The sequence below is a fragment of the Cornus florida genome, unplaced genomic scaffold, assembly GCF_030987335.1.
Source record: "Cornus florida cultivar Cherokee Brave unplaced genomic scaffold, ASM3098733v1 CherokeeBrave_3.0.0_Hap2_Chr10, whole genome shotgun sequence".
NCBI classification, from domain to species: Eukaryota; Viridiplantae; Streptophyta; class Magnoliopsida; order Cornales; family Cornaceae; genus Cornus; species Cornus florida.
This window is the reverse complement of record NW_026775580.1, coordinates 53,376,968-53,400,860: the sequence shown is the minus strand read 5'-3', so window position 1 is coordinate 53,400,860 and position 23,893 is coordinate 53,376,968. Positions and strand designations below refer to the sequence as shown.

The 23,893-nt window shown below is 34.8% G+C and overlaps 2 protein-coding genes across 2 annotated transcripts; both read right to left on the bottom strand.

Moving 5' to 3' along the window:
- Positions 1–15,455: 15,455 nt before the first annotated feature.
- Positions 15,456–16,293, bottom strand: LOC132276977 (cytochrome b5-like). The gene is made up of 2 exons (XM_059778651.1): positions 16,147–16,293; positions 15,456–15,971 (listed from the first exon to the last, which is right to left on the bottom strand). Exons 1-2 carry the CDS (start codon positions 16,228–16,230, stop codon positions 15,606–15,608), a joined length of 450 nt encoding a protein of 149 aa, XP_059634634.1. The 5' UTR covers positions 16,231–16,293; the 3' UTR covers positions 15,456–15,605.
- A 2,893-nt stretch (positions 16,294–19,186) lies between these two features.
- LOC132277622 (protein TRIGALACTOSYLDIACYLGLYCEROL 5, chloroplastic-like) lies at positions 19,187–23,240 on the bottom strand. The gene is made up of 6 exons (XM_059779461.1): positions 23,025–23,240; positions 22,877–22,928; positions 22,736–22,780; positions 21,964–21,998; positions 21,626–21,694; positions 19,187–19,486 (listed from the first exon to the last, which is right to left on the bottom strand). Exons 2-6 carry the CDS (start codon positions 22,914–22,916, stop codon positions 19,292–19,294), a joined length of 384 nt encoding a protein of 127 aa, XP_059635444.1. The 5' UTR covers positions 22,917–22,928; positions 23,025–23,240; the 3' UTR covers positions 19,187–19,291.
- Between the last annotated feature and the right edge of the window lie 653 nt (positions 23,241–23,893).

Below are 23,893 nucleotides of genomic sequence, written 5' to 3'. Positions count from 1 at the left end.
TTGATTTTGAAATCAAGGACAAAAAGGGCACCGAAAATGTGGTTGCTGGTCATCTTTCTAGATTACAAATAGAGCCTTTCCCTAGTCCTCCAATTCATGATTCCTTCCCAGATGAACAACTTTTTCAAGTCTCAAATGGAATAATGCCTTAGTTTGCTGATATTGTGAATTATTTGGCAATAGGCAAGCTTCCAACCTCTTGGTCAAAGAACGACAAAAATCGTTTCTTTGCCAACATCCGGAATTACTATTGGGAAGACCCTGTTTTATACCGCTATTGTCCCGATCAAATTGTGAGAAGATGCATTCCGGAGAGTGAAATCCCAAGTGTCCTAGTGTTTTGCCACACACTTGCATGTGGTGGGCATTTTAGTGCAAAGAAGACCGCCCTAAAGGTTCTTCAAAGTGGGCTCTTTTGGCCCACTATTCATAAAGATGCCTACAACTTTTGCAAGTCGTGTGAGAGGTGTCAAAAGATGGGAACAATGTCTAAAAGAGATATGATGCCATTAACCAATATATTGGTTATTGAAATTTTTGATATTTGGGGCATTGATTTCATGGGTCCATTTCCTATGTCATATGGTTATCAATACATTCTTCTTGCCGTTGATTATGTTTCTAAGTGGGTTGAGGCTTGTGCTACCAAAACGAATGATCACTCCGTGGTCATTCAATTCATTAAATCCAATATCTTTGCTTGTTTTGGTATGCCAAGGGCTATGATAAGTGATGGAGGAAAGCATTTTTGCAATCAATTCTTGAGACAATTATTTCTTAAGTACTCCGTCACTCACAAAGTAGCCACTCCCTACCATCCTCAAACAAGTGGACAAGTTGAAGTGTCTAACCGGGAAATTAAGCATATCCTTGAGAAAACGGTTAACACCACCCGGAAAGATTGGTCAAGAAAGCTAAATGATGCTTTTTGGGCTTACCGTACGGCATATAAGACTCCCATTGGCATGTCCCCTTATAGAATTGTTTATGGGAAGCCTTGCCATCTTCCAGTTGAGCTAGAACACAAAGCCTTTTGGGCAGTTAAAAAGCTCAATTTTGACCTAGCCAAAGCCGGAGAGAATAGGCTACTTCAATTGAGTGAATTGGAAGAGCTAAGGCACAATGCTTATGATAATGCCAAGCTCTACAAAGAAATAACCAAAGCCTTCCATGATAAGCATATTGTGAAAAAGTCCTTAGAACCCGGTCAAAAAGCTTGGCTTTTCAACTCTAGGTTAAAACTCTTTCCCGGCAAATTGAGAACTAAGTGGGAAGGTCCATATGAAATTATCTCGATTGCACCGCATGGAGCGGTAGAGATACAAGACTTGAAGAAGGGGAACATCTTCAAGGTGAATGGGCAAAGATTGAAACCATACATAGAGGGTCAAGTCTTTCAAAGACATTTAGAGGCTGCAAATCTTATTGACCCGGTGTATGAACATATTGATGAAGATTTTGATAAGAACTTAAAAACATCTTTTGAGTTAAATCCAACAAGTTCTTCCAAGAACCATTTGTTGGGTGGAACTCAAAACATCTCTCATCCCAAAAAGGAGGGGATGCATTGCAAGATCTTTGATCCGGGTTAAAAGAACCCTAGGTCTTGCTAGAGACGTTAAAGACTAGCACCGAAATTCGTAGGATGTCAAAACCCTATTCCTCCCTCATTTCTATCTTGCATTTTGATTCTTGCGAAGTCTAGATACTGTTTTTGTGGTTCATATACATTGGAAGGAACTGAGTAAGGGATTGCATGAGCATTCAAGTCATTTTGAGCATTTAGGCATAATTTCGATCGATCTAAGTTTTGGTTCGATCGATCGAAATCGATCCAGCTCTCATTTTGCACCCAACACTTAGAAAAATTTTGGACCTGCATCCAAATTCCAAAATGCATGCTCTCGGGATCTCCAAATTCTTAAAAGTTCGATCGATCGTAAACCATTTCGATCGATCGAACTACCTTTCGATCGATCCAACATGTGGTTCGATCGATCATGAGTCCCAACACTTAGAAAAATTTTGGACCTGCATCCAAATTCCAAAATGCATGCTCTCGGGACTTTTCAAAATTTTTCATGTTCGATCGATCGAATTCCAAGTTCGATCGATCCAAGATTCCAACACGTATCAACTCTTGAACCCTTAAACTTGTGCATTCTTTATCCTCTTCGATCGATCGAAATTTGTATCTCATTAATTTAATTTCCTTTGATTTTTCAAAATTATGCCAAAAAAAAAAAAATAATAATAATTGGGAGAGCAAATAGTTCAATCGATCCAAGTTCGGATTCGATCGATCGAACTATTTGAGGATTTTAAAATGCTGTAGCAGCCATGCGAGCCGACATCACTGCCCACCGAGCTGAGTTCACCTCTTTCAGGGCGGATGTCATAGCTTGCTTTGCCGATCTCTCCAGCCGACTCCCTGCACCCGCACCTGCACCTCCAGCCACTGCAGATCTTCACGATCAGGCCTCCTGAGACTCCATTTCCAGTTGTTCTATGATTTCATTTCTTTTATTCTGGATCTGTATTATACTGTCACTGTTACTGTATTATACTTTGCGGCCGGTCTGTCGGCTTTATTATTTTATTGATGTACCTGCACTTTATATTCTCTATATATTGCTTTTTGATTATGGATGTCTCCTAGTATCTCATATTTGTATATTTGACTCCATCAGGTACACCACAGTGACTTCAGTGAGAGAGTGCTGCCCAATTTTTCAGGACCACTCTTACACCTCTCTCTCTATTCTCTATTTATCCCATTTTACACTTGCATGTCCACTGTGCACTGATTATCCTATCTTGTTATCTAATGAGTTTATCCGAGTGCAAACTTTTCAGGCCACATTTTATCCCAAGTTTGGGGGGGCCATGCCACCCACTTTAGATATTTCTATCCCGATCATTCATGTCTAAAGCACTGGTATACTCTTTCCTTTGTTCTCTTCACACATTGAGGATAATGTGCAGTTTAAGTTTGGGGGTATTGGTGTATGCTTCAGTGTTACTTTAAAATTCAAATTTTGAGCATGTCTTGTGTATTTGAGGGATATTTCTATACTTGGTCCATTTCTAGCTATGATTTTGATCTTTTGAGGACTATATTGCTTAAAATTTAAAAATTGCTTGACTTGAGGGTCCAATACTCCTTGTATGCCTTGAGGATGCCATTTAGGAGTAAATTTTTCAGAAGATTGATATCTTGCTTGCATTTGTGGTCCACATCATCCTGAATTTGTGATTGTTTTGAGATTCATTCTAGGATTCTACACTAACACCGGTGCACGCTAGCATTCATTTGTGGGGTACATGCTTTGTTGATTATTGAATTGGTTATATCCCAATTGGGCTAGTAGTGTATTGAAAGCTTTCATTCTTGATAAAGGTGGATAACAACCCCTTTTCATTGAGTAGCCGGGATTCTTGCCTCATTAAGCAGTGAACTTCTCGCGCCGAAAAGTGGAGGGCCCAAACTCTAGGTTAATAATTGATTAAAAAAAAAAAAAAAAAAAAAAAAAAAGAAGAAGTTGCAAAAGCAATAAAAGTGAGGACTTCTCCCAAAAGGTGAGAAGTAGGAAATGATTAGATGGTTGTTGTCTTGATTTGTAGCCTAGTTGATTTGAGTTTGTAAGTCCGTTGGGGTGTCTTAACACCTAATGCCCTAAAGCCATCTGGTTTGGGAGTCATTGACCTAAAGCTCGCTACATAAATCTTCTAGAAAGCTTAAGAGATCAACACATTGCACAATATTTCCATCTTTGATCCTCAATAAAATAAAAAATAAAAATAAAAATAAAAAAAAAAAGAAGAAAATGAGTGAAAAGAATAAGCGCACCTAGAAGAATAAAGTTTTCATAAAAGGTCCACTCTCTTATCTTGATGATCGGTACTAGATTTGTGTGCTAATTTGAGGGTAAGGATGTGATTACTTCTTTAGTTGGCTAAGATAGCAACACACTTGATGCCGGACCTCTCACATGGATTCTAAACTTGTTTCGATTTTCATGATCATTTTCTTGATGTGTGGAGGACCATGCTTGCTTGCTTGATATTAAAATTTTGGGAGATTGCTTAGAAACGGTTGAAAAATTGTTTACTTGAGGTAGTTTTCTCCCAATGCTTGTTTGCAATATTGGTGCCTCTTTTGAAAGAATGAGCTTAATGTTTATGGGTACCATTTCTGGAAACCCTCACGAGACTTTACTCGTCCACTAGGGGTAACCTAGGGGTTTAAAAGGCTTGTTGCATATACTAAATGCAATCGTGTTCCCTACGAAAATAGTGTTATCATTTCACTTGCTTTCTAGTTTATACTTGTTTAGTTGTTCATTTCATTCATTTACTTCTTAGTTCATTGCTAGGGACTAGCAATATTTAAGTTTGGGGTGTGATGAGCACTGAAAAGTGCGCATTTAAACCCATTAAGCTTAAGCATTCTAGTACCTTTATCTATCTTACTTTGCCGTTTTAGACTTATTACGTGTTATTTATATTTTCAGGCACTAATCCCAAAATTGAGCTAACTCAGCCAAATAAGAGCTTAATTGAAGCAATCCTGAGATAAACCAAAGGAGGGAGCAAAGTGGAGAAAGAAATGAGCAAAAAGGAATCAAAGTTGTGCAGCTGAAAAGTTCGATCGATCCAACTTAGAGTTCGATCGATCGAACATCTATGATCAATCACAGTACTTCTCGATAGATCCAACCTTGGCCTTTGCTGAAATTCCAAGTTCGATCGATCCAACATCACCTTTGATCGATCGAACCCTATTTTGTCCTATTCAAATGATTGATCTTATCCACAGCTGTACGCCTACCAACCACTTTTGTCCTTTTCCCCATAAATATCTTCGAAATATCTCAGCCTTGTCCTTATCCGGAGGAGTCAGACCACTTCGATCGATCCAAGATGCAGTTCGATCGATCGAACCCATCTTTGATCGATCCAAGTTAAGGTTCGATCGATCGAACTTCCTCCAGCGAGAAAAAGTTAAAATCCAGCTCATTTATTCCGTCCTTCACCCAATCATTGGAGAATATGCCTTGCACGACCACAGCTCATCATAGGGTGTATTTGACCTACCTATATAAGGAATATGATACACTTTTTGGAAAAGGCTCTAGAGTCTCTTGTCACACATTGAAAATCATCTTGGAGGCTATTCTTGGAGAGGAAGAATGGAGGAAGCTAGAGCAACCATTGGAGGAGATCTTCACCAACAAGGAGCAGCCATGAAGTTAGCCCTTGAGGGTTGGATCATCACTACCATGAGTGGCTAGACATCTTCTTGGGGCTAGAGTTAGCCCCAAACATGCTTTCTTTACCTAATCTTGTGTAATTTTGAGGGATTTGTGTTGTAATGCATATTTTGATTCTTGAACTTATGAAGATCTTGATTATTCATTGAGTTCTATGGATTAATGCTTCTAATTGATCATTTTCTCTATCTATATGTCTATGTATGCTAGAGTAGATGCTCACCTCTAGATTTAATGTTATTGATGCATGTCTATGTGTATTAATGCCTTTAATCTTGAGATTGCCAAAATATGAAGTTCTTAATGTAATGCTCTTGTCATGTCTCTAGATGGTTCATACTTATTCCTTGATGGATTGTGCTTCTCTTTTAAGTAATGTAGTGTTAGTTAGGGAAACAATTCGTGTTTGTTTTTTGATGTTCCATGCTTTTGAATGCAAGAGGCATGTGCTCTAATATTGTGGTGTAATGGAATTTTGAGCTTAATGAAGGATTAATGATTAGTTATGATATGCTGTATCTTTCACATGTGTTTAGACAATTTATTCCTCTCCCAATAGATATTTTGTACCTCTCACATGATGTTTAGATAATGCATGTTTAACTAAGTCATCCTTATGGATTGCTTGGACTATGAGCTTAATGAAAGGTTCAATGACTTGAATTGTTATTTTGTTATCTTCACATGATGTTTAGACAATATATTCCTCTACCAATAGATGTATTGTAGCCTCACACATGTTGATTGAGACAATTTGCACTTGTTGAGTCACCCTTACCAATTGAATGTCTTTTACACACACAACATTGTTGCAACACATTCATTTCCCTCATTAGTCACTTGATTATGGTTTGGAATAGTATTGTTTGGTGGTGATCTCTACACCCCAAGACCTTTCCTTCTTACTTACTCTCTATCTTATTGCATTGCTTTATTATAGTTTAGCTTATTTAGTATAATCAACCAATCAATCAACAATTGTGTGATCATTCGACCTACCAACCCTAATTATCATAGTTTCACAATTCGATACACCATCAAATCCCTTAGGACGATCCCTACTCCCCCTATCTATATTTTATATAAAGAAAGGTAGTAGTGGCTTTCTATAAATGTAAAACTTGGCCACCTCCTAAATTCTCACACAACTTTCAAGCTTGACTTGGTATCGCGACCCTTGTAAAAGAGAACCGGTCAAGGACCCATTGTTCATTTAGAACGCATTTAGTCCGTCAGAACCCATTATTCCGTTGGAACACATCTTTACTAGTTCGTCAAGACCCGTTGTTCCGTTATCTAGTTCGTCAGGACCCATTGTTCATTTTTTTTTTCTTTTTTCTTTTGTTTTTTTTCCCAGAGAAATCCACTTTGATAAAAGTCAAGAATGAAGTGAATTGTAAAAGCAATCAAATTCTGACCAAGATCCCAAATAAAGTAAACTTGACAAACTTTTCAGCAAAACTTCATCAGAATCTTGACATGTTACACAAGTATGCTTGTGCATCCGCCTTTGAATACAAAACTCCACCAAAATCTGACTTTATGTTCTTGTGCATCTAGACATCACTCTCGAATGTGAAATTTGACTTGAAGTTAACAGCTTACGCAAGTGGGCTTGAACATAATCTCCATAAGAACTTGACTGTGTACAAGTGCACTTATGCATTAGTTTCGAAGACAGAGCTTGATTTGGAGTTGATGGCTTGCACTACTGTAATCCTCTTTGAAGATGGATCTCCACCTTATCTTGGCAAAGCCTTATGTAATCCAAGCTTGAATTCGGTGTGGACTGGCCTGAAATTTGAAGATAATTTAAGCTATATCAAGGAGCGTTGTTGATTTTACCTTCTCTAATATTTTTTTTTTAAAGGCTTGGAAGTAGTCCAAGTTTGAGTTTGATATGGATCAATTTGAAATTTGAAGATAGTTTATGCTTGTATCAAGGAGCATTGTTGAGATTTTATTTATTTATTTATTTATTTATTCATTTATTTATTTTTTTTATTTTTCTTTTTTTTTGTTTGTTTGTTGGGTTGACTGAACTTAGAACAGACCTCCAAGATGCATACGTACCCTGAACAGGGATCAAGTCATCATGTAATTTATTTATTTATTTTATTTTATTATTTTTTTTGTAAACAGTTTATACTCATGTCAAATAGTTCTTGATTTTTTTTTTTTTTTCTTTAGGCAGACAATTTATACTCGTGCCAAGGAATGTTGTTGTTGTTTTTTTTTTTCTTCAGGTAGACAGTTTAAACTCATATCAATGAGTGCCATTTTTTTTTGGGAGATAGTTTAAACTCGTGTCAATGAGTTCTTGATTTTTTTTCAGGTAGACAGTTTAAACTCTTGTCAAGAAGTGTCATTCAATTTTTTTTTCAAGTTGACAGTTTATACTCGTGTCAGGGAGTATCATCGATAGTTTAGGCTCGTATCTGGGAGTACTTCAATTTTTATTATTCTTCAACTTTGCTGAAGGGTATGGACTATCTCGATGTCACTTTGAGGATTTTCTTCTTGGTTTCCTTGACTTAATGCCCCCTGTGATTTAACACTTTCGGTTGAAGTCATTGTCGTAGCATGGTGCGTTTCTTGATACAAGTCTCTTGAGTTGATGCTTATAATGAAAGATGATGTTACTTCGTCATCCGAGTTAGAAATATATTGTCTTGTTCTTCGGACTCACTTCCCTCATCTTCTTGAAAGTTGTTGAGTATATCTGGAACATCTTTCCTAGCACCATGATTTTCCATGCTAAGCTCCATGTCGTGGGCTCGAGTAACAAGCTCTTCAAATGTGCAAGGCTTAATCACTTATAAGATGTAAAGAAGCTCCCAGCGCATGCCTTGCATACATGCTTCAACTACAGAAATTTCAGACAAACGATCCTTACAGTCAAGACTTAGAGCTCGCCAACGGTTGATGTAGTTAACCACGGGTTCACCCTTCATCAGTTTTGTGTTTGTAAGCTCCAGTATACTTACAGTACGACGAGTGCTGTAGAAATGGTTGAGAAATTCTCGTTCCATCTGCTCCCAACTGTCAATACCTCTAGCTTTGAGGTCTGTGTGCCAATCAAATACATTCCCTTTGAGGAACGAACCGCTTGACAAGGATATCTCCATTTGTACCAGTATTGCCGTAAGTTTCTATAAAGTGTGCGATATGTTGCTTGAGATTGCCATTTCTGTCAAACTGTTGAAGCTTTGGAGGTTGATACCCAACCAACATTTTTAAGATGTCAATTCTTTCTGTGTAAGGCTTTGAGTACATGCGAGCACTTTGAGGAACGCCACTGTATTATTCTCTTATGCAATTCACTATCATGTCTTAAAGTTGTTGGACAGAAAGTGAGGTGACGGAGGCAGCTTCAATAGTTGGATTTGCGGACATGTCATTTTGATAATCAATGGGAGTGGTTTCTAGCATGGAATTAGAATGAGGAATTCGATCTTTTCTTGACTCAGCATTGTCGTCACGCAATTTTAACTTTTTTATCAGCGAGGCAATTTTCAGATCTTATTCCTTGAGAGAATGTTGTAATCTTTCAATTGCACAGACCATACTTATCAATTGTTCTTCATACGAGGTGGTACTCATCATCATGACTGGCATAGTGACGAAGTCAGAAAAATTCTTTGGCCCTGTGTGGATCAGCCTTGAACTTGAACTTGTGACTGGAGCAACCTTTGAGGTTTTAGGAACCTTCCTCCTTGCCCCTAGCAAGGTGAAGGCAATATGAGCTTGAGTTGTTACTTTAACAGATTTGGCGGAATCGACTCTCATCGCATCGTGCTGTCTTTTGGCAGGAACGGATGCTTTGACTATGCTCCCCATTATTGAACTTGTGGAGATATTTGTACCACTTGACGAAATTGTAACCTTCTTGCCACCTTTTGTGGTGGTATTGATGTTGCCTGTCACAATTGCGATGTCTTTGGTCGTATTCTTGCTTTTCGTCTGAATCTTGTTGGAAGTTATAGAATTTGACGATGAATTTGTTGAGGATTTGATGTAGGAGAAAGAGATGAGAGGCAAATGATGTCCCACCTTGCGTGTCAAAAATTTGTACACACAAATTTCGTAGTCTGCAAATAAAGAACAAAATAGGGAGCAAATAGAATTTTATTAATTTTTGTAAAATTGAGTACAATCCTCTGAGGTATTCTTTATAAAAGAAAGAAAATATTCTCTAATTCGATCTCATTTGTTGGTTGGATTCAAGGGCTGTTGGAGCTTGATCTTGAATCGGGTTGTTGATAATCTTCTTCAAGTATTTGTAGTTGAAGAAGATCACCGATAATTTCTGATCGAGGACTGACGAAGCTTGATCATGAACAGTGTTGTTTGATGATTCTTTGAACTTGTTGAATCGCAGGGAAAGAACGACACGATTTTGATGTGCTTATTGTTCTTTGTTGAATTTGAGAAAAGACGGCATGATTTGATGTGCTTGTTGTTTTTCTTCTTCAGAGAGAATTTGTTAAATTTGGTAAAGAACGGCACGGCTTTGGAATGGCTTGTTGTTCTTCGCTTTCAAAGAAAATTTGTTGAATTTGATGAAGAACGGCACGGCTTTGGATGTACTTGTTGTTGATCACCGTGTAATTTTGATGAAGAACACCATGATTTGATGTGCTTCTTGTTGATCACTGTTGAATTTTGATGAAGAACAACATGATGAAGAACAACACGATTTGATATGCTTGTTACTCTTCGCCTTCAGGTTTGGGTGTTGGGGATGAATGTGGGTAAAGCTTCTGTATTTCTCTCTGGAATTCTAGATTTCTAGAATTCTCTATTTCTTATGAGTCTCTTAATTTCTAAACCCCCTTCCTCCAGGTCTCTATTTATAGGCTTCTTGGATTAATAGGATGATGACACATGCCCTTTCTTGAAAAGGACAAAATCATCACTGGGCCGGGCTGGCTATATTGTGATGATTATCTATAAAATAATTATTCCAAATATATTATATTAGGAATAATTATCTTTTTATTTAATCATCTGGGCTGGGCTAATTAAATAATTTAAGTGTACCAAGTTTGGGCCAATTATATAATTTAATTAAACATGAGACCCATATTTAATGGGTAAATTTGTCAAAACAAAAGTCCATAAAATTTTACTGTCTACAAACCCGAACCCAACCTAAGCCCAGCCCGATTTTTCGCAGCCTTGGACAATTACTTTTACAATTAGAGTTGGGCCTTGGTTGAAAATTTTCAACCCGAATTTAATTAAAAAAATTTTGGGTTGAGATGCTAGCAACGTGAGCCAACCCGAAATCTAATACTATTTTCATGTATATTTTTAATTTTAAATAAATTGTATATAATATTTAAACTATGATAACCTTTTTCCTTTCAACTTCCTTCGTTAAACTTTAACTTATTGAATGTAAACATTTAGGACAATTAATTTTTTAAGAATTTGTTTGTAATTTATTAAAAATTTACAAAAAGTCTTTTAATTTTTTTTTTTTTTTTTTTTAAAGAGTAATTTAATCTAAAATTAATTCAAGATCATATTAAATTTTTGGTGTGAAGATTAGCCATATTAGAAACCCGAATTAACCCGGAATCTAAATCTGAGTTGTAAGCCCGAATTTAAAATTAGAAGAATGGGTTGGGCTCGAGTTGAGTAGTTAGGGTTGAAAATAGTATTAGGTTTGGACTTGGGCTTAACATTTCAAATGGTGGGTTGGGTTTAGGTTATACCCCAAACCCGCCCGAGTTGCAGCCCTATTAAAAGGTGACTCTTCTAGAAAGTCTATGGTCCGATGAAGTAAAAATTGGACAATATTATATCTGGCGAGATAAGGGGCCTCATTACAAATAAAGCATTTTTTAAGGGAAACCTAACCAGAGACCACCAGAATTTAATCATCATGTTTTTATTCGATATAACTATTCAATACACACACATATAGTTATTTACTTTAGTGTATGCATTTTTTAAAAAAATTACAAAATGTCCCTATTAAATTCTCTCTCTCTCTCTCTCAAAAACTCTCTCTAACTCTTTTTAGGGTTGCAACTCAGGCGGGTTGGACAGGCTTGACACTCATCTCGAGTTAGGTCTATATAGAAAATCTTTAGTTCAAGCCCAGCCCGAGCCCACCTTAAGCCCAACCCAAGCCCACCTCAGAAGAATTTGTGTATAAAAAATAAATTAATTAATGTTGCACCCATAACTTGAAATTAAAACTTTAAGGATAAATCTCAAGTACACTACCGACTTGGCTACCATACTCTTGTGACTTAAGTATAATTATAAATATATGTAATATTTTCGGGCTTCATCCATATCAACCCAAGCCAAGCCTGAATTGAATTTGGGATCAAAATATATAGCCCAGGCCCAAACCGTAATTAGAAAAACATTGCCCAAGCCCACAAAATTTCGGGCTGGGCCCGGGTTATTTCGGGTTGGGCCTGCCCGAGTTGTAGCCCTAACTCTTCTTCTTTTTCTCTTTTATTTTTTATTTTTATTATTTCAAGTTTTTAATTCCGTCAAAAAAAAAATTTGCATTCACTTTCTTTAATAAAACCCTAATTTTCCTCTACAAAGTTCTTTCTTTCTTCTTCTTTTTTTTTCTCATTTTTTTTCTCTTTCTTAAATCTTTTTTTTTTTTATTCTTGCACGCGCGCGCGCGTGTGTGTATATATATATATATATGATGTATGTACAATAATATTTTTCTCCCTTCTTTTTTTTTTTGAACTTGGATCCTCTAAGTTAAATCTTCTCTAAGTTATTCTACGTTGAATTCTCTTCAGATTGACATATGACATTTAAAATATATCTACTGCTGGTGTTAAATCACGTCAACTAATTTAAAGAAAGTTTGAAAACTGCACCGTTTTGAGATAAGGAAAATTTACCAAAGTGTGAAAAACTGAATCGTTTTGAAATAAGAAAAATTCACCATACTTTAACGACGTTAACATCGTTCTCTTTCCTCTTTTTCGAAAAGGATCGCTCCCTCTCTCTCCTCTTGCTTTTTCCCACAAGTGGGGAAATATTTAATATTCTGTAATGGATTTTGCAGTCTAAATTTCAAAAAAGGGAGGAATTTTATAATTTAGATTTCAGAAAATAAGAGTGAAAAAAGAGAGGAATTTTGCAATTTAGATTTCAGGAAAAGAGAGTAAACCAGAGCGATTTTGCAATTTAAATTTCAAAAAAGAGAGGAATTTTGTAATTTAGATTTTAGAAAAAAAGGGTGAAAAAAGAGAGGAATTTTACAATTTAGATTTCAGAAAAAGAAAGTGAACCAGAGCTTCTAGGCACCAAAAATCGTGGGAAAAAACATTCATTTTTGGCTTCAAATATTCCTCCATGAGCAAGAAGAGAGAGGGAGCGATTTTTATTGGAAAAGATGAGGGAGAGAGAACGACCTTAACGTGGTGAATTTTCCTTATTTCAAAACGGTGTAGTTTTTAAACTTTAATAAATTTTTCTTATTTGATAGATTTGAAATGTCACATTGTCAAGTGTCAATTTACAACGAATTCAACTTAGAATAACTTATAGAAGATTTAATTTAGAAGATCTAAGTCCTTTTTTTCTCTTGTTCTTTAAATTTCACTGTAAATTTATGAAATTAATGTTCATATATTATATTTTAAAACTTTTTTACTATATATATATATATATTTAGAATAATGACATATAATAGTTGAATTGAAATTATATTTTTTGACTTGCTAGTTTGCCCCACCGACGGTTGAAAAAATAAAATAAAATAAAATAAAAATTGACATATTTATTGAGCCCCACGACTACAATTCCTGCCTCCGTTGCTGATGGTGACGCCCCTAATACAGCATTCTTGCTTTTCAGATGGAGCTATGGAGGAGTTCTAACATATTTGTCTCAATATTTCTTTGAAAATTCATCATTTTTTTTTTAATCTTCCACAAAATAAGATTTTTTTTTTCAAATTGATCCATTGTATACGATGAATTTCTATATCGATTTATTATGCAAAAAGTCAATGAAACATAAAAACAAGTCTGTGCTGTGTTTTAAATGGTCTCGATCATTTTGTGCTATTATGTACTTTTTTATAATTCAAGTCCGTGCAATATTTTTGTGTCAACCTTATAAAATTCACTAAATTACAAGATATCATAGTTAGTAAAATACGGTACGAAAAAAATATCGGTACGAAAACGTACGAGTATAATTCGATATTTTTTTTAAAATACGTTTAAAAAATTCGACAAAAAAATACGGAGATGTAAAAATACGAATACAGATATGTACATATATAATACGTTATATACTCTAAAAATTCGGGATAAAAAATTCGGCTATACACATCTTATTATTTTCTAATATATATATATATATATATTTGTAAGGATAATAAATAATATGTAACAAATAATGAAATAAACATATTACAATTAACACTATCACAATAATCATAAAAAAAAATTTATAAGCATATAATGTAATATTCTACTAAAACATCTAGGGAGTGTGGTGATCTACAAATTTCTAAAATAATAATAATATCTCACAACAAAACAAAAAATCTATAAATATCTACAAATATCAATAAAAAACTTATGATTCTTCAAGATTATAGTGTTCCACAATTATATATATATATATATATATATATATATATATATATATATATATCTTTCATTGCTTTGATTAAAGATCATAATTGGAGTGACAACAATAAGAGATTGCACAACAAATAACATTATTTTGATGGTTTGAAAAATAATGGTTATACCAAGCAAAAGAGGGTAGAAAACACAATAGTTTGCACAACAAATAACATTATTGTGATGGTTTCAAAAATAATGGCTATAACAAGTACAGGAGGGTAGAAAAGACAATATTTTTGTGTTTTAGAAAAATATGCTATTAGAAACGTGAATTTCGTAAACAAAAAAAATAATAATTAGGTTACGAATTAAACGCGCACGTACAAATTTTGAGAAAATAGTTCCGTTTGCCGATCAGAGTTGAAAGATACGAATGACAAAATGGTAAATAGGTGAGTAAAAGTCTGTGTCAGGCACCTGTAATGGTCAAGCCCAATAATTTCCCATATTTTCAGGAGAAAAAATCCAGCCTCAATATTTTATTATTTATTAGTGTCAACAAGTTTAGTGTTAACCCTTTAATAATTAAAATTTAATGATTTGATATTTAAATAGCTAATAGTTTTTGAAATAACAAATCAATTTAGTTTTATTATGGATAAGTAATAATTATTACTTAATTTTCAATAACTTTTAGATCTGTTGTTAATGTGAATTTAAAACAAAGATTAACTAATAATTAATGAATTGATGCCTCTCACAATTGTTAAATATTAGGTTGTTAATTATAAATGCAAAATAAGTAATACAATCAATAGATTGATGGAACATCGAAAATACTACGACATCAATACTATGAATTTCACAATTATTTTTTTCTCCATTTGGACTTTATTTGTTTTGGAAAATGACATAATTACCTTTCAAAACTCTCATGCTCTTGTTGTTATTTTTAAAGGTAATATATATATGCTCCAAAATGGGAATATGACATTGCAACCATGAAAGTATGATTAAATATAACTTAACATACCACCATAAAAGTAGTAACACAAACCTATCTTTAAATTGATCAAACAAGATCATATGACAGTGATATTAATTAAAATCCAGAAAACATTCCATGATCTTCTAAGAGCTGAATTGGGCTGCTCCGGTAAGGTACCCGTAGCCGAAGAAGGAGGTGGCCACCATAAGTGGCACAAAATACTCAGCAAAGGTCACATATTTGGGCACAGTAAATAAGATTTTTTCAAATTGATCCATTTTACATGATGAATTTCTATATCGATTTATTATGCAAAAAGTCAATGAAACATAAAAAAACTTAGTCCGTGGTATGTTTTAAATGATGTCCGGATCTTTTGGGCCATTGCGTACTTTTTTATAATTCAAGTTCGTGGTACTTTTTTATAATTCAAGCCCGTGCAATGTTTAATTATAAATGCAAAATAAGTAATACAATGAATAGATTGATGGAACATCGATAATACTACCACATCAATATTATGAATTTCACAAATATTTTTTCTCCATTTGGACTATACTTGTTTTATATTATATTATATTATATATATTTTGCCTTTTTTATATTAATTCCAAAATGGAAATATGATATTGAAACCATTAAATTATGATGAAATATAAGCTTAACATACCATCATAAAAACAGTAACACAAACATATCTTCAGATTGATCAAACAAGATCCTATGATAGGGATATTAATTAAAATCCAGAAAACATTCCAAGATCTTCTAAGAGCTGAACTGGGCTGCTCCGATGAGGTACCGGTAGCCGAAGAAGGAGGTGGCCACCAAAAGTGGCACAAAATACTCAGCAAAGGTCACATATTTGGGCACAGCATCATCCTTGATCACAAAAGCACTCATTTCTTTGCCTTTGGACTCCTTGTAAGAAGCAATGCTGTTCTTGGAGTCACTGTCAGCTTCCTGGATGTTGTGGCCTTGGAGATATCCCACCTGGTATTTCAGAAGCAGATTCTGGGCAGCCTGGCTGTGTCCGATGTTCTTAAACTCCTTGGTGGCGTCTTTCCCGGCAACCTCAAGCAAAACGTCGTCCCCTCCCGGGTGTTCTTCCAAAAACTTCGTCACGTCCAATACCTATATGCATGCATAGAAACATATCATTCACATCCATAAATACTCTGCATAGAATAGAACCACGAAACAAGATTCATGTAACTGACACCAAATCATCTGTATTCACTCAAATGCATGTGTCATGTGTGTGTGTGTATAGAGAGAGAGAGAGAGAGGGAGAGGGTATTGGGGTTACTCTGCCATTGATGATGAGCCAACAATCTTTAGTGGACTTGTGCTGCGCAACCTGTGAAAGGGTGAAGACTCTTTGCTTGTTCATTTTGTCTGAGAGAGAGAGAGAGAGAGTTTGGATTTATAAAATTGGTGATAGAGTGATATATATATATATATATATAATAGGGGGATGAAGAGATTTGGGGAAGGTGGGTGAGTTGTTGAGCACGCTGGCTAGCTAGCTAGCTACCACCATTTGATTTTCAGTTGAGTTAAAAGATGGGTTAATTGACCAAGCAACTTGGCCCCCTACATTTTCCAAATTGAACAAATAAAGACAATTCTTCAATTTGAAGACTGAAATACCCCAAGAGTCCTCAAGACAAATAAATAAAAACAAGTTTAAATTGAAGACTAAATACCAAATGCCCTTAAGGGTATTTTGGGATTTTACAAATAAAATTGGTCAAAACTGACAATCAGGGGGCAATTTGTTACAAATTTTCAAAGTATAAGAATTTATATGCACACTTTAAATAGTAGGGTTGCTTTTTGCACATGTTTTATATAACTTTTTTTTTTTTTTTTTTTGGCACTTTACCCTATAATATACTTATTTATATATATGTATATATCACCATTTTGATGAGGGATGAGGGTGTTACTGTGGACTATACAGTAAAGGAAGACATGTGACACCCCCACCTTTCCATGGCTTTGTTTGGAAGGTACATATTTCTGATTTGGTGGATGTTTAGGTTAGGCTGCTAACATTCCTTCTCATAGTTGAACTTGCATTATAGTTTTGTACATCTTTTTGAATTTTGGAACAACTCTGGAAATTTCATCATATTTGTAACTATTCACCTTACAACTATCAAAATTAAAAATAATAATATAAATAACTTAGCCAAATATTTGGCCAAGTTAGTTAAAAGAATACTATTTTGTTGTTAAGTTGCAGTAGTTTTTCCTTAGCTATGCCCCGCAAGTCCTTATACAACTGGGTTCTAATACAACTACCTAAAACTTGTAGGCTAATTGGTACCTTTCCTTTGCATACTAGGGTTAATTCAAATCTCAAATAAGATGTAAAAAAGAGCAGCTCTAAAACATATTCAAGTAAATCCGAATACAAAACATATCAAGTCTGAGTTGACTCTTACAAACAAAATTCATATCCTATGTCCTGCAAAGATATGCTCATTTGTTATTGTAAACAAATGCGATGGTATTTTTTTTTGCCCTTGAGAAAGCAAAAAAATAAGTTGTATGAGCCAAAAATTTTTTTGCATTAACTAGACCCCTATGGGCATTATCAAGTAGCCTAGTTGGCAAAGCGCCTAACTCCCCAAACCTAAAAAAATAAAAAAAAAGAGTCAGTTTTCACCTTCACTTACGTAAGCTTCATAGTATCACCACTTTCTCATAATTTATAAGGGTACCAATTATAAAGTAATTCATTATGAGAAAGTGATGATACTCTGAAACCTACATTAGTGAAAGTGGAAAATGACCCCTTCACTCCCCTCCACAGTATAATAGCACATAGTATTGTACAAAAGCCGATAAAACATAAATAATGTCATAGGTAAGATCACGACACCCTTCTTCTCTATGTAGCCAATAATCCACTACATTAACTGCTAGATTTTCAAAACTTAATATTGCAGAAACAATCATTAATCCTCAACCTGTGATCTTTTCAGCTTCTAGAGCAATGAGGCTGAGTTTCGTTCCCTAAGCTAATATTGGCAGTTGTCTCATTCTCAGTGAGACCACTGTACTACCTGGCAAACTTAATAAAACACTGGTGCATGGCTTTTTGATAAAATCTACAGTAGTTTTCACGTGGGGGTGTGTATTGAGTTTTTTTTTCTTCGTAAAAAGTGTGTATAAGTGCGTATTGTGGGTGTGTAAAACATGTATATGAGCATGTACGAGTTTTTTTGGGTTTCTTACCGAAGGCTTTATATATTCACTACCATGGGACTAGCCCAATGATTAGTAAGTCTAGTATACTAACCTAATGTGACTAACCAATGACTAGTATGCTAACCTAATATCTAGTGTACAAATGAGTTTTTTTAGTAACCTAATGATTAGCTATTATGCCGATCAAATTTTTTTGGGTAAGTTATTATACTGACTAGTCCTTGATGTCTTGTACGCTACTTTCACTGATGACAGTAAATGCAATATACTTAAACTAGTTAATGTACAAGATACTATAGAGTTATTTGTGTTTTTAGACTTTTATTACTACTACGGTACTGCTGAAAGCCAGTATGGCAAAATGGAAATGCGTATCACGTTTGGTTAACGTGTGCCCACGGTTAACTTTCGCCCAAATTCACCCGATTCCACCCCCAAGTCCCATCTCTCTATAATCTCTATACACTCTCTTAATCTTTTGTCTTATCTAACCTCCACCGACATTAACTAAGTCCTTCTCACACAAGATAAGTATACATGTTAGGCCAAAGGAATCAGCAAATAAGGGAACAAAATCTGCTGCTTTCTAGGGTAAGAAGGACTTGCTAAAGGAACAAGTAACTAAGGGACGAAAGGAGGTTGGTTTCTTTCAATAAGATGAGGTGTGGGTTGGTGTAAGATGGGAGAAATTATTACATGGTCCTGGGCCAATCATGTGCTGTCACATAAGCAAATGTGTCAGCTTTATGTCATCTTCAACCCACTTTTTGCTTATAAGTCACTTCTTGGTGTGAAACATGAATAGCTGGTGACATATTATGATGTGTGTTTGTGTATGTGCCAAAGGAATCAACAATTAAGGGAACAAAATGGGCTGCTTTCTTGGATGAGAAGGATTTGCTAAAGAAATAAGTATGGGACAAAAGGAAGTTGGTTTCTTTACATTCGAACTGAATGCAATATTGTCTGTGGAGGAAGGAATCCATTTCCTTTGAACCTCAAATACCGATTTCTATTTTTTAATATACAGGAAAATTACCTCATAATTATTGAAATGGAAATTTTGTGAAACTATATTAGACTTGCATTGGAGGCTCAAGGTTTCCTTCGACAAATAGTTAGCGTACCTTACGTATCAAACAGAGAAGGCACCAACCACTGCACTTATGTCTAACTCACACGGTCGAAATGCATTGCAAGCTTGCAAAGAGGAGAGAAGGTCCAAGTAGAAACTACTGAGAAGCATGAAGATTGGGAGAGCTTTTTGAGATACCCGACTCTCTACCTTCACCTTGACCTTTCCTTTTAAATTCCATGCCTTGGAATGTGAATCTATCGGACCGATATTGACTACCAAATGCTGTGCCAGAGTCCCATCCAAGGCCTAGCCCAATTCCACAGCCTCCACCTTCAATTAAATGAGTCAGCTGGATTTGAAATAAGAACTTTTTAGTACTAATACAATGCAAGTTCTTAACAAGGTCTTAACATATTTTGTTATTTTTTATCAAGGTGCAGGCTTTTGAAAGTTTTATAAACTTAATTGTTTGATTCAAATAGAAAATATTTCCAACTTTCGGTCCACAACACTTGTACCAGTACAGAAACAGAAACCTAACCAGAGGACACAAAACTACTGAAGAAACCACTAATTGCATCACAAGGAGTATAAAATAACATCAAGCAGAACTACATAAGAAACCATTAATAGCATCACAAGGAATGAAACATCAAGTACCTTATATGGTAGAAAGGTAAAGAGTTTATGCTTTTGTTCTTCATATAAAAAAAAAAAGGTCCTATTTTATTAGTAAAAAGAATAGGCATGACACGCATATCCAGGTAAAAACTTCTAATAATTGGATCAGCTATACTGCAGGACAATAATTGGAGTAATACAAATTAAGAGTAGTGATCAGAATGCCAGTCGAAATTTTGTATTAAAATCAATTATATATATGCTACTGGTGCTATTGAACTATTTAAAAGTTCAAAAGTTCAAACGGGTAAATTGCCTTATTTTGCAGGCATGTGAAAGCAAAAAAAAAAAAAAAAAAAAAAAACTAAATGCTTAGACGTGAGAAAACATCAAATTACTATTAAAAAAGAAGAAAACAAAAGGCATAACACCATTGCAACCCCTCTGTCTATGTTACACGGATTGGGGTACGTGTGTCGGTCCTGTCGGATACGTAACCATGCATAGACGTGTTAAATCCTCAAACAATAGTGTCGACCAATATCACACCCGCATGTACGAGTACTGTGTGTCTGACAATAGTACTTAATCTACTTTTAAAGGGTCCATGTAACATAGGTTATATGGACTTTTCAAAAGTACATGAAGTACCCGGCTTGGATACACAGTACTTAGACATGGAGTTGGAAATTTGGAATATGTGTCGAACACAATTGGTTTTTTCACCGCAACCCATTTGGTTGAACCTGCACCCAGAAAGCATATCCAATTATTCAAATTTAGACATACATACATACATATATATATATATATATATATATATATATATATATTGGGAAATTAAAGCAAACACACACACCTTATTCAAAACATTGTCCATAGTGGGACTTGAACTCTCAACCTCCCACTTTGAGGAGGAGAGATCATACCATTGGGCTAGAGGCCCTTTGGTATTATTACCTCAAAATGAGTAAAATACCTATATTGAGTATTGTATAATATATATGTGACACACAAAAAATTTCATACTCTATAATATAAAATAAAATAAAATAAATAATATGAATATTTAGTAGTGTCCATAAATGATATGTTTGACACTTGGACACATATCTGCACTCGATACACATATCCAAGACTGTACAACATAACTTTCTGTTACTCTTGCTTGAGTCTCGGAGTCATTCAAACCAGTACATCTGTACAAAGAAGGTTTTTACTTTCCAATGGGAGGTTAGAGGTTCGAACCTCAGTGGAGGCCGTGTGTGTCAGTTTCCCAACTAGGAAAAAAGAAGAAGAAGGTTTTTACCGGAGTATTAAAACTTTTTCCTAATTCATTACCACTTCATTCCTCCACACTCTGATCAGACAACAAGCATCTAGCGAAGATCAGAAGATATGTGATGTTATCGGTCAGGTTCCAGTCCAGTCTACTTTTGACAGAGTTCTGTTATTTCTCTAATTCATGTGCTCCAAAAAGTTAATCCTTCTAAGCATATACCATCTAAAGCTCAAACTCATCAGCTCTTGGCACCTGCACACACACACACAGATTCATCTACAAAATGGGATTTGAATCTTAGTTTCAACCATACATTGAAACTAAGATTCTTGGTCAATCTTATCATATTGCAGGTGTAATGTGGTTCAAGGGTTAGATAATAATCATTTAACAATGTTAAATTCACACCCATGTGTCATATTTCTTGAAGAGCTATTGAAGCGCAAAATCCTTTTCATTTGGAGGATCTAAAACAGTGTGGATGGAGTTAGATAGAAAAGGATGCCACAAAAGCCCTTTAATCTTTCAACATATCAGTAATTCTTTCTTTGTTACCACCTAAGAAATAAAAGTTAGAAACCTTACCTGATAATAAGATACTCTTTTATTTTTTACAGACACAAGAATCCTCTTTAATACACCAAACCAATGGGGTCAAGACAATGGCACCAATATATTAGAACACCAAGTTTTCAATTCTGCAAGGGAAGATCAAACAGATTCACTAAATAAATGAAACAAATACTAATATCATCATCCATGACCAATGGACAACAAAAGGTTGTTTTTAAAGATTAAGGATAACACCAAAAGGCTCCCTTTAATATAAATATCACAGATGCACATATAAGAAGACTTAGCCTTGTCTTTTGGATTATTGGAGCATGTGATATGTCTAGTATAACAAGAACAATAGTCTAAGCATTCGTCTTGATTTCGAGGGAGAATTTTTTTAGTTCTGCAAAAAAAAGACAAAAATAGGAGATCAATATGGATTTAGGAATATTCTTTCTTTTTCTTTAAGGGTTCATTTTTTTGGATCTAGAATTAAATACCAAATTCGACACGGGTGTCTTTATGAGCACCTTTCAAAAATCAATAAATTAAGAAAAAATATATATATCTACCAGGATCACCAATCTCAGTCATGGATCATCACAATGAAAGGTGCTTCTGAGAAAACTCTTTCTTTTGTTGGGTAGGTCATAATTGAGAAAACTTTCTTAATTTTATTTATAGTTTCCTCTTCAGCAGAACATGAGTACTAAACAAGAGCGCAGTTAATCTGCTACTGCAATACAACACAATCAATTTCTGAAAAACAAAAAAAAAAAAATATATATATATATATATATATATATATATATATAACATGCGCACTATCTTTCTAGACAACTCCCTCAACACCCTTCAATTAAATGCAGCTTATCTACAAGTTCTTCCTTCCCAGCATCATCCCAGGGTGATCCAAAAAAGTTGTATTAAGATTTGTCAATATAAACCAAAGAAATGCCTTCAAGTTACTAACTTGACCCACAACTGAACCCATCAAGAACAAAAAATCAACTCACTATGAATCCCACAGGTCACAATTAATAAACAATAATAATCAACCCAATAGTGATAAAAATCTGAAATTTCAAGCAAGATGGTATAGAATGAAAAAGATGCAGAGGAAAATTATGGAAGACAAACCTCCGAAACCCCATCCTACGCCGAAACCGCAACCAACTCCAAAACCTGAATAGGATCCACAGACAATTCAAAATACACATTATAGGGTGAAATGTAGATGTCGCTAAACCTAGCATATGGAGGAAATAAAAAAATGCATACCAAATCCGACCCCAGTACCGTCGAAGCTTGTGAGCACCATCGTTTTTGAAAGCTGAACAAGTTCGAATCGCACTGGCATCAGTATATATACATATATAAATACAAACAAAATAATTCCAATTTTACAAATTATATATATAGATGATACCTTGAATTGTTGATGTTTGATGAGGTTCGAGATTAATCTCTAGACTTTAATAATGGGACGCAATTGGCGAAATTGGGGCTGAGGAGAAGGTGGATTTAAAAATACAGTACCATTTTGATTATTAGAGCTGGATGTTAGAGGTGGCCAATATTGACGACGTTGGATGAAAAGTAAGATGTGCATAAATATGAGTTCGGTGTATTATATTGAAGTATGATAAATGTGTGAAATTGGTATAAATGAGTTCGGTATTCATTTATTTATAAATGTGTGAAATTGGTATATTAACTAATAGGGGTATAAAGGTACCAAGGGCTTGCCTTATCACCAAAATTTTTTTCTTGTCTATTTCTTAGTTATTGTTCAATGGGTTAGATCAAGAAGCACCCAATTTCTTATAATTGGTATCTTAGTTCCAGTTTTTAATTCAATGTCATATTAAGTGTCTATCTCGAATGCGTCCAAATGTGCCAGTCCAGATAGATAGAGTAATTCGATCGTAACAAGACGTTACGAGTTCGAATGAAAGAAAATATTAAAAATGTATCATATCGAATTTAAATGTAGGTGAAAAATAAAATAGTTATAAATGAGTTGGGTATTAATACCACCTATTAACTTAAGTTTTTGAATTAGAGATTTGTTTTGGGACACAAATTCTATTCTTATGCGAGTCTGACGCAAAAACAATAAACGGATATGTGTGTTGTGTTACAAATCTACAATTAAAGAATTAAATATGTTTATATATTAAACTTAAGGTTAATTGAATAAATTTTTTTTAACCAAGGGCCTTGGACCAAGTGAATGGTTACACTTCGAATCTCCAAAGGAACAAATTAGGTGCGTGAACGGTGTGCGTGAGTTTC

Excerpts from the sequence above, each read along its gene's own strand:
- LOC132277622 (XM_059779461.1), bottom strand. The coding sequence starts at position 22,916 with ATGGTGCTCACAAGCTTCGACGGTACTGGGGTCGGATTTG. Across the intron at positions 21,999-22,735 it reads CGTAGGATGGGGTTTCGGAG|AACTAAAAAAATTCTCCCTC; the intron begins GTTTGTCTTCCA and ends TTTTTTTTGCAG. Across the intron at positions 21,695-21,963 it reads CCCTCGAAATCAAGACGAAT|CCCCATTGGTTTGGTGTATT; the intron begins GCTTAGACTATT and ends CCATTGTCTTGA.
- LOC132276977 (XM_059778651.1), bottom strand. The coding sequence starts at position 16,230 with ATGAACAAGCAAAGAGTCTTCACCCTTTCACAGGTTGCGCAGCACAAG. Across the intron at positions 15,972-16,146 it reads GGCTCATCATCAATGGCAGA|GTATTGGACGTGACGAAGTT; the intron begins GTAACCCCAATA and ends GCATGCATATAG.